Raw genomic sequence first — 11,572 nt, 5'->3', positions numbered from 1 at the left:
TGTGCTTTGAAATAATTCTACACATGAGCAATATCCAAAAATGATTGACCAGCCATTTCAACAATATTCTCCTTGGTTGTAGAGACAGCTCCTTCCATCTGGTCATTTCCACTAAAACCCACAAAATGGGTGTAATAATATAGTTAATACTTGTTACATAGTGATTTATTGAATTCTAATGAGTGCAAGATTGGTGTGACCAATTGCCCAATAATGATGTCCACACAGATACAACTGAAACGTGTAACACGTACTATCAGTTTTACACTCCAGGCACAACTTCACAACATGCATACAAAATATTGAATAAATATTTATTATGGTTTCGGGGAGGCTTATGAAAGGAAGAAGCTGCAGTTATTGGCAGCTGAAGCAGAGAAGCAGGGCTGGAAGGTGAGGGTGCGTCCAGGTGGGCCGGTTCCATCATAAGGCTGCTGAAGGACGTGGGTATCAGAGGCCAGGCCCAGCGGAAAGTAATTAAGGAACTTGCCACTGTCGCCGAAGGAAGTAGTCACTGGCTGTGGCTGAAACTAAAGGATACGGTGTGGGCCACCAAATTACCAGCCATGCAGATCAGACACCCAGGTCTGATCAGCTTGTGGTGGGCCTGCCTCTGCTGAGGGTGTCCTGTGATAAAAGGCCGAAACATCCATGGGGACGGTACACAACTGACGATTTGTTGTATTGGTGCGAAGATCCACCTAAGAAGATTTCTTCAACATGTACTGTGGTAGTGCTGAATCGTTCAAGGCCAGTGCTGTGCTGAATCTTTAGGGATTGTAATGTGTGTGTGTGTGTGTGTGTGTGTGTGTGTGTGTGTGTGTGTGTGTGTGTGTGTGTGTGTGTGTGAAATTTGAAGCATATACGTACAAAACAAAAAACAAAAATTCTACAAAACATACAATAAAAACTATTTACCTCTTTACAGGGTAAACCATTTTTTTCCATGTTTTTTTAAATAAATGCCTCTAAAAGGATTTTAAACCTTTGAAGCACAATAAGACAGCTCACAGAACGGTCTAGAGTATGTGAAAGCTGCATTCCACCGCAATGCCGTGGTACTCTGGCACTATGGTTTGTTATGCATTTAAGCATATTGGCAACAATCATAGTCACATAACAAATTTTGGTAGACTTGACTGGGCAAGTGATAGGGTGTGATAGCTTTTTGCAAGCAGGTGTGTATTTGAGCAGGTTGCATAAATACATTTAAAAAAATAATAATTGTGTATGTGTGTGTGTGTTTGGTTGGTTTTGTTTTATTATCATTATCATTTTGTTACAACAAATACTATAGATATATTTGGATTGTGGCCAGGTCATTGTTGAGCCATGACAGATGCAGACACCTTCCAGAGAAAAGATATCTTAAAATGGCCATCATTATGCATTATACCATTGAATGTATATCTTACATCTCCATTGTTCTGTTACCATTGCTTTAGATTTCAATTTAGTGTGCTGCTATGCAAATAAACCAAAAATGCAACAGCTACAATCTTGAGTGTTTTAGTCCCTGTGACAACTGTCCCTGAAATACCAGTATTTATAAAGAATCTTTCATCTGTTTCCCAACAAATGTGTTGCAGAATTCAAAAAGTGCAACATACTGTAGATCACAAGCTCTCTGCTCTCAAATATAGGTATCATATACGTTACACACATGAGACAGGGCCATGGGAAATGCATGTAATTTTCTTTGTATAAGCAGAGGCTCTCCCATAGGATACCTATCAGGATAAAAGAGGATGTCCACACCCGATTCACTGATTGAGCTCCTATCCGTTTCTGTCGCCCTCTTTTCATTGGCTGTGCATTTGTATCTTTGATCACAGCCTTTTCTTGTCCTCCAAGAAGCATGCAGTTATGGAAATTAGTCATAATTGTCATGTGCACCAACTGCACGTAGTTTGCTTCATTAAAATGCACCAGGGAGCTGAAATAATGAGGGATGATCAGATAATTCCTTACAAAAGATTTGTTTAATTTGGCTAAAGTCCCTTAACGAAGTCAAATAGAAAAAAAAGAAAATGTGCAGAGCATCTAAATGATGCTCTGTTTTGTAAGGAATGTACAGTAAAAGTGCATCGTAATTATCGTGTAGGAAAGTTTTGATTTGTGGTCATCTTTTTTTCCCTTTTTTTCTAAGGAACTCTGAAACAACAATAGGTTATTGTTTGAGGATGAAAACAAAAGGTCATAAATGAAAAAGAGGCATTGTTCACATTAGAACAAAGTTAAAGCCACAAAATCTGAAAAGCCAATGTAAGGCCAACATACAATAGTCAGATCAACATTGCTGACAACAGTTGTCTTGTAGATCATTTAAACTATGAAAAGGTGGTCATATTTGCAACAGATAAACCATGGAGGAAAATGAACTGAACTGTTACCCTTACACCAAAGGACCTTGTTTGTATAAAATAATTGTCATGTTTCCTGAGGATAAAAAAAAATCCTTTAAAGGCATGCTGACAAGTTATTTTGATGTATCGGAGAAGAAAAGGAGATTGATTTCTACCTTTTTGTTGTTGTAAGGTACTCAGTGGTTGTGCACACTGAAAATTTGAGTCATTTAGACATGTTTTAAATCATCCTGTGCAGAATACAATTCACATCATTTTGATTATTATTTGCTAAAGTATGCTATATTATTTATTATTATTATTATTGTATCAATGCTTTAATCGGCTATAGGCCTACTGAAAAATTACAGAGCGCTCCTGCTAAAAAATGAAACACCAGAGATTTAAAATCAGGTACAGGTGTTACGATCTGATCGCAATTTATTATAAACATCTGAAAAAAGTGTTATCAGTATGGATTCCTCTCAGCTTGTCTTTCCACATGTGGGTAGCATATGGGTTGGCAGCATCTTTAAGGTATCTGAGAGCTGTGATCTTTTACCTCCCAGCTAAAGAAGCAGTGACCCTTTACAAAGCATTTCTTCAGGCACTTTTGGTGCATCACAACAGGAAACAACATAGTAAACTTGGGAATGTGCTTTACAAGTACTTGTGGACCTCAAAGAGCACGACTAAATCATGACCTGTACATTTTGCATTGAAAGCTCACGTTTGTTTGAGAATATTGTAGAGGTACACTCTAAAACATAGCCTACTGTTTCACCAAGGTAAAAAAAAAAAAAAAAAAATTAATCCCTCACAAACTACGCACATAGTGTAAAGATGAAAAGACATAATGTTCTTTTGGACATCGCATGTGGTACTGAGGCCAGTGATTATAGGTCCAGCTGTGAAGTCTTTCAAGAGGATTTTCACATAAATTACAAGTTTCTGCGGAAAAAAAAAGAAAAGACGAGGCATCATCCCATTGGGCGTTTTATTAGAACCACTCACGTTCTTAGTTGAGGTCTACGCTGTCTCAGGTTACAAAACAGTCTTAAGCTGCAGAAAGAAGATCATTTATTGTTTAGATCATTTTACCAAACTAGAAACCAAAAAAACAAATTCTTTCTGCATTTCCCATGCCAGCCATCATGGGAAATGTGTGGCTCTGTCGGTCTAATATTGTGCACAGGAAATTTATTCGGACTAGGACATAGGCCTACACTGTGATTGCTAAGTAGATTCCTGTTTACGTAAGAACCCCACACCCAAGTACAATACTTTGTGTTATCAAGCAAAATGTTCATAAAACAATCCAAACATCGCAAAATCCCTGAAATAACTGCAGATTTCACACCTCATTAAAGTTGGCATGCATTCCCTAAATGCAAGTTTACCCGTGCCGTACCCACCATGAAACTCGTGTTCGGAGATCTCCATGCAGGTGTGTGGGCTCTAAGCCAATAAGATAAGCTTTTAGTCTAAACAGGGCGCATGTTTTTGTCATGGTACTTGTTCAACTTGTTTCCATCATCTTGTATCCAAACTTGTTTGTTTCCCACATCTTGTTTCCAAACTTGTTTGAGTGGAAAATAAGACAGGAGCTGTCGCAGGGAAGTGGTCTTTTTCGCTGAAAAATGAAACCAGTATCTGAAAGTGCCTCAGGGACAAAGAAGCAATCTGTGCTAATGTACCCAAAGGAGAAAAGGGACGCAATGGCAAGGGAGTCATATTTACTCAAAAGAGAGGGTTTTGTAAAGGTGCAATATGAGCTGGATGAGAAGATTTCCTGATATATCTGACTTACACTGTATATCAAAAAAACATGTAGCCTATGTGGATGATTAATAAAGTTCAGGTTTACATACCGTTCATTTAAAAAAAGAATAAAAAAAAAGAAAAGAAATGGATACTTTCTTGAAAAACATACCATGGTTTCCACAATAATATTACATAGCACAACTTTTTTCAACATTGATAATAATAAAAAATGTTGGAATCATTTCTGAAGGATGACACTGAAGACTGGAGTAATGACTGCTGAAAATTCAGCTTTTCCATCACAGGAATTAATAAAAATATATTACAATAGAAAAGAGTCATTTTAAATTGTAATAATGTATCAAATTAATACAGTTTTTACTGAAATTCAGCCTTGGTGAGAATAAGGCGCTTCTTTCAAAAAAGAAAGCCATAAACTTTCGAACGGTAGTAATCACATTCTGGAGAAAGGAAGATCAAATCACTTGAGTTCCTGACAGTCTTGAATCGTCTTGTCCTTCTCATTCCAGCACTCCTTTTTCGGTTTCGGTTCAGGGTCGAGCTCCAGACATTCATGTTTTGTCTTCTGTTGTGAGCACACAGCTTGAGTGTTTGTTCCCTCAGCATGTGCTTTTGGTCGTGTATGTTTTTGTTGGGCACCCGGCTTGTGACGTGCTCCTGTATGTCATGAGGCACATGGCTTCCCTTACATTTGTTTCTATGTTCTTCCCTGTCTAATGTGACTCCACCTGTTATCTTGTTATTAGTTCATTTGCCACGTTACCCTTCTCATTTGCTTTCCTATTTATTCTCTCTGCATTATCTGTGCTGTGCCAGTTTGTCGTCTAATGTTCCAGTGTGTAGTGTTACCCATGTTTTCAGTCCTTCCCTGCCTTGCCATACTGTGCCTTGGTTTGTGAGTTTTTAAAATTAAATAAAAAGCCCATAGAACTCTGTGCCTGAATCCTCCTCATTCCCTCAACCACAATGTGACACATCAATCTACAAGCCAAATTAATGTACCAATTTAAAGTGTAGAGAAGGTTGGTCTTCCTTTGTTTTGAAATTGCTTTTAGAAATGTAACTAAAGTGAGTTATTGCTCTGTCAACAACCCTGTGTTGTTAGCAACAATTTGTTTTTGTAGGGTTCTGGGAAATAAAGCAGGGATAATAAATGATATAATTGAGGTCTGAGAACTTTAACCTGGCGTGTTGTGGCTTGGTTGAAGCTAGTTCACTTTTAAAGATTGTTTTCTTTCTTGAAGGTGGAACACCCAGATGTTCTCCCAATAAACTTAATATGAATTTGAACCCGAGAGACTGGTAATGTTCTTACTCTTTTGTATACTTTAAGACTCCAGTGGTCCATACCTATTGTGTCATAAGGCCTTAGGCTTGTTTAATTCATCTTGTGACGTTTTTGATAATGACTGGGCTTTGGCATTTTTTGAACTGTAGATTAACACCAACAACCCCTGGAGGAGTACATGAATGAGCACATCCCTAAAGACAAAGGAACGACAAAGGGTGGTTTCAACTAAACATAAAGTGACAAAACTTCAGTGTGAGAGACTTTTTAAAAACAAAACTTTATTAATATAACAATAAATTGCTTCAAAATATTCAATCCCAATTATATTGGTTAGGAAACTAACACATACAGAAGAGGATGACGACACAGTCTAAAGACTAATGTCATGATGCAATTGTCAGGATTACTACACTATTGATTGTAACATGTTTCCTAAAATGCATACGTTAAGTTGCAATCCCTAAAATGTAATAGGAAATAATTCTGCTTTAAATGGAGAATAAAAAAATATTTACACTTCAATTTTTTTAAAAAAAGAGTATTGTAATCCAAGTATTGTACCTGTTTTTAATAGAACTACTACTAGATGAACTACACAACATTGTTACTAACTTTTCAAAACAGTGAATTAATATAATTCGTGTTGCTGAAGAAACACCTTTTTCCCTTCTGGAGGATGTGTGGAAAAAAAAGAATCATTGTTAAAAATAAAAAATAAAAATTGAATAACAACGTTTGATGGAACAATTAACAAAAGTTTGAAATCTAGAAATGTTCAGCATTTAAAGTCCATTTGATGGCCTGCAAAACAATCAGAACCCGCTCTGAAACAGAAGAGGGAGTCTTATGTGGTACAAGACATATTCACTGAACCCATAGACTGGGACTGTGGATTTATGGTACGGAGGGCTGATGGAATTCACGCAGATCAATCCTTGCTGGTGACGTCATTAAGTTTCAAAGACTCTTCCTTAACTTTATTCTTTTCCCGTGCCTCTCCCTCCACGTGCCACCCCACCATTAGCTGGTACACAATCACACCAATAATGGATCCCAGGAAGGGGGCGAAGATGGGCACCAAAAACCAACACTGTCCGAAACTTTTGGAAAACAAAATAGAAAGTCTCATTAGTTTTTAATGACAGAAGCAAAAACTTGAAAAGCGTTGCACAGTACATAATGTTCATGTTATGGGAATTAAATGTATATGCTTACGTAAAGACTTCACTACCCCAACCAGCCATGGCGGTGAAAAGACGAGGCCCGAAATCCCTAGCTGGGTTAACTGCATAACCAGAATTGAAGCCCATGGAGAGTCCAATGACAAGAATGCTGAACCCCACTGTGAAGGCCTCAAGACCTTGGGGGATCGGGTTGTTGTAGGGGTCCACAATGGCCAGGATGCAGACAATAAGAGATGCAGTACCTATCACCTGGGAAGATGGTTATATTTATGGTTTATGTACAAAATATATAAGATAATAAAAATTATATATTCGTTATACTTTACAGAACCCCCTAAGGCAGGGGTGTCAATCCTGCTCCAGGAGGGCCAGTGTCCTGCAAAGTTTAGCTCCAACCCTTATTAAACACACCTGAACCAGCTAATCAAGGTCTCACTAGGCATCCTACAAACTTCCAAACAGGAGTGTTGAGACAAGTTGGAGCTAAACTCTGCAAGACAGTGGCCCTCCAGGACCAAGTTTGGACACCCCTGTCCTACTGAAACATGGGGATGGTAAAAAAAAAAAAATGTTTTCCTTGAAAAACTTTTCCTTGTATTTGTTTATTTTTACCTTCACTATGTGCCCTTAAGTAATAGACTAATTTACATCAAATATTCAATTTTCATTATTTTTAAAAGCATGCCATTTCATAGTCGTGCCCTGTAATTAAATAAAACTATATAATTGAAATATTTACAAATAAAAATGTAGTCATTACACAGGATGTCTTTGATGGTTTAATGAGAGATTTTATAATTTGTTTAAGTTAGTTACAAGCTGCAGTTACTGACCTGGTCAAAGAATCCATTTAAGAGGGTGAGATGAGGGTTGGGGTATGTAGCAAAAATCCCAGCAGTGGCGTTTTCCCCAGATACAAGCAACATATTTGATTCTCCAGCAAACGCATACATTGCATCTAAAAAAAATAAAAAAGTAAAGTGTCAGAAAAGATAAACATGACATACACTTTTGTCAAGAAAGAACATTAATATTGCGTAACATGTACCATGGTATTCAGTGAAGATAATTGCGGCACCCAAGAAGGATCCAATTGTTTGAAACAGAAAGTACACAGGGAACTTTCTCCATTTTTCACGTCCCAAGAGGCAGAGAGCAAATGTAACGGCTGGATTTAAATGTCCGCCTAAAGGTGAAAAAAAAAAGTTCATCCACAAAGAATCTTTTATAAAAACTCAGTCCTGTTTTTATAGCCATGCACAACAACAGCTTAAGATGCAATTTTAGAGGAGTTTGCCTACCTGACACCTGGCCGCAAACCAAGATTCCAAGGGTAGCGGCAAACCCAAAAGCAAGGTTTATAGTGAGAAAGCGTCCGTGAGATCCTCCACTTAGTACCACTTGAGCCACTGCACCACAGCCAAACATCTGTGAGTGATGTGAAATAAGAACATGCGTTAATTACGGTTTGAGAAACCACACATTGTTTCAAGCGTGCCATTTCTTTCAGCACTATGAATAATAATTTTACCATCTAAGAGTAGGCCTTCCAAAGCATTCAAATTGTGAGCCCCAACATATACTTTAAACTGGTGATGAGAATAGCAGGTTGCAGTTTCAAACTCTGCTAAAAATAAAATAAGTATTCCCTTTTGTTGAAACACTACAAATCTATAGTGACTTGGTCTGCACATTTTCACATAGAACATTTCAGACAGGTCATTACAAGTCCTTTCTGACAAAAAGCAATTACAAGTTGCTGTTCAGACGTGTGGCTGAAGTTTCCATTTGACAGGTCACCTCAGTGTGAATAAATACCTGTGGCATTATATCAAATTATCAGACTCAAGCTAAGGCTATACTAAAGTCATGTAATTGCCAGGAAGCATTGAAGAGCTTTCATAAGTTTAAATCTCCACAACAATGTCAACACAGGCTTAAAAAGTGGCATCTCACAAAACCAATTTATCACCTTTTTCAGCTATGACAGTTAAATGCTGATACATTTCCTTGTGTTATTCATTTTTATTTAACCTTTTTTTTCTTCACAGTAAGCCTATTGTATAACCAAAGAGAAATGGTTCCTGTTTCTGCTCTGGGAAGAATGTTTGCAGATAGTCAATATTACAATTCTGACCTTCACAGACAAAGATGGTGTTCAAAGTAACTTGCACATCGAATATCTTTTGCCACACAGCAAACATCACACCTGTAGAGTGTTCCAGTTATCGCATGACCTCTCTATTCAAGTATTATCTCTCATATAACCCCGGGCCACCTTAAAAGCAAACTATGTGTAATTCTTGAAATAAGTTTTTACTATAGTGCTTGTAAAATCACATAATTGCCTTGAGAGCATTTTGTAGCAGCAGTTTGGTGTCAATGTGCTCTTTAACAAGAGTCATATTTCATACCCCTCATGTGACTGTCATTCACACACAGCCCTGATCTCTTACAGCGGCGGTTTCTTTGTGTGGTGCATTTACCAGACATCCTGTTTATCACCATGTTTGAGAACATTTCTGACTGTAAACTAGTGGGGAATTGTGGGTCTGTCAAGTTAATAATATGTTTTCATCCTGGTGAATATATAAATATCTAGCCACTAAATATGGTTGCATTACATGTTTAGGATAAGAAAAAATGAATCCTTGTTATTGGTGTGGCAAATGCACTCTGATGATATAGGCTTGATGCCTTGAGATGATTCATTAAACCTCAACATATGTTGTTTCTCACGCGTGGATTGTGGTATTTTAATGGAAGTGATGAAACAAGTGCTATTCATCAAAAGCTTTGGTATGCGCTTCTTTCCTGATACAAGCTGCATTACTTAGTTCTTATGTGCGCTGTTTGTCACAGAGAAAATTGCCACTAAAATAGAGGATGTTCAAGTACTTTTTTTTGCTGTTTAACATGCATGTCAAAAGCATTTGTTTTTCTCACGAACAGGACTAAGATTATATCTACCCTTATTTCTTGTTTATTTGCAAATGACTTCCTTTAAGTATAGTTCCTCAGGGCATATTTATCATTCATATGTACTTTCAATAAAATACAATGCAGTACACTTCCTTTATTGGTTCACCGTGTATGCTTCAAATGTTTAAAAAAAATAAAAAATAATATAATAATATATATATATATATATATATATATATATATATATATATATATATATATATATATATATATATATATATATATATATATATATATATATATATATACATATACAATAAAAGCTTATATATATATATTTTTTTTTACACAATGAAAGTCAAAAGGGATCCAAACAACCCCATTGACTTTCATTGTATAGAAAAAAAACCTCACAGTTTTGGATGACTCTTTTTTTGTAACTTTTCAATTTGAACAGAATTTTCATTTGAGTACATTTTGAACTGTCTTTTGGACTGAAGACCAGTTGCAGTAAACTAAAACATGCTAATGTAAGATCTGTGTAAGACTCCACACCACTGTGTGCACAATAGAACAGATTTAAATGCTAATTTGCATTAATCTATCAAATGTACCATTTTTTGTACATTTGGAGTGCTGTCAGTACAGAGAACAACGTCAAAAATCGGTGTTGCCTACACAGTGTTATCCTCTTTTTAAAATGTGCACCCTGTTGACTTCAATGGGGCATATTTTAAACCTGCTTTTAGCCTCTTAACATCCTTGATGTGTCATTAAATCAAAATAAAAGTGTCAAATAAAAGTTCTCCTTTAAGGAAAATGGGAGTTCTTGCATGTGCCCATTAGACTTTTTCATCAATCTGAGTGAGAAGAGCAAGAGTGTACAATTCCACAGCTGATGCTCTACATGTAACTTTGCACTAAAAAATAAATCTTATTTTTGACTTTTATTACAGATTATGTGAGACATAAACATGCTGTTTCAGACCATATGACTAACTGCATTTCTATTAACTTCTACCGACCTCAGCTTTGATGCTATTACTACAGATGTTGTGATTAAGTGACTAAATTATGATCAAGGAGAAATACCTACCACCAGGATGAGAGTTCCCAAGCACTCAGCCAATCCCTGGCGCAGCAGCTTGTTGCGGATTTGGAAAGTGTGTGCAAGCTTATTCAGCATGTCCTTCTGCCAACCCATCTTTCAGCCCGGTGTGGATGTCTTCCTCTGACTGTGTGAAAAAAACCTGTATGTCCTCAAAGACGTATACTCATGTGAAGGCCAGGGCTCTGCTCTTATAGCCACGATGGACCAGGACCAGCCCTTCATGGCCTGCCCCCTTACACACTTCTTTATCTCACACACACACACTCACCTATACACCACATTAACTCCCTCGATCCCTCCCTGTATTATTCATGCTCACACCCCTTCACACTGCATTCCTGTGCTGTTCCTCTCTATTATAGAAGAGGTTCTTCATGTCTTTCCCCTTCTTCCTTTTCTCTCACATTGATGCATTTTTGAAACTTCATCACCCACTATTAAGGCCTGTGTGTAACATTTTAGAAGTATTTTGGCTAATCTCTAAAGTGATATGGCCAGTGGTAGGAGAGGAGTTTCATTTTGAGTTAACATAAAGCATGACTAAGGCTCTGGTTCCAGGAACGGGCAGGGTCACTTGCTTAGTAGTATGATTCATAAAAGAAATCTGTTACCAATGATGCTGATTAGGCACTAATTAATCTAAACACAATCATTATATTGAAAGATTTATATTTACAATTAGGCCATACATATTCTGAAATTATTTAAACAGCAGAACATGAGAATTATTTTGACAAAATTTCTCAAATGTTTACTTGAATGGAAATTTTTTATTAAGACTAACAATTTTAGACTGTGGCAAATTTCTGAACAAATGGGGAAAAAATAAAACAAATAGAAAGTGTAGTTTACCTCAAAATTATGTGTTCAGCAGATGGCAGTGATATCTTCAATACAGCTGTTAAGAAAAAAAAGTTAATACAAAATAAATCTA

The 11,572-nt window shown here is 36.9% G+C and overlaps 1 protein-coding gene across 1 annotated transcript; it reads right to left on the bottom strand.

Annotated features, from left to right (window-relative positions):
• Positions 1-5,672: 5,672 nt before the first annotated feature.
• Positions 5,673-10,888, bottom strand: aqp3a (aquaporin 3a). The gene is made up of 6 exons (XM_084115470.1): positions 10,624-10,888; positions 7,907-8,033; positions 7,654-7,791; positions 7,439-7,563; positions 6,637-6,854; positions 5,673-6,521 (listed from the first exon to the last, which is right to left on the bottom strand). The coding sequence occupies exons 1-6, from the start codon at positions 10,729-10,731 to the stop codon at positions 6,350-6,352; spliced, it is 888 nt and encodes a 295-aa protein (XP_083971596.1). The 5' UTR covers positions 10,732-10,888; the 3' UTR covers positions 5,673-6,349.
• Between the last annotated feature and the right edge of the window lie 684 nt (positions 10,889-11,572).

The sequence above is a fragment of the Abramis brama genome (genome assembly GCF_963993115.1).
Source record: "Abramis brama genome assembly, chromosome: 5".
Lineage (NCBI taxonomy): Eukaryota > Metazoa > Chordata > Actinopteri > Cypriniformes > Leuciscidae > Abramis > Abramis brama.
Note: the sequence above shows the minus strand (reverse complement) of the source record. Positions and strands in the feature narration are given on the sequence as shown.

What these genes read in the sequence shown, in the direction of transcription:
- aqp3a (XM_084115470.1), bottom strand. Translation starts at nt 10,731, where the DNA reads ATGGGTTGGCAGAAGGACATGCTGAATAAGCTTGCACACACTTTCCAA. An exon ending in TAAATGGATTCTTTGACCAG is followed by an intron (nt 6,855 to 7,438) that starts GTCAGTAACTGC and finishes CCATCTTCCCAG; the next exon opens with GTGATAGGTACTGCATCTCT. An exon ending in TGGGGTAGTGAAGTCTTTAC is followed by an intron (nt 6,522 to 6,636) that starts GTAAGCATATAC and finishes GTTTTCCAAAAG; the next exon opens with TTTCGGACAGTGTTGGTTTT.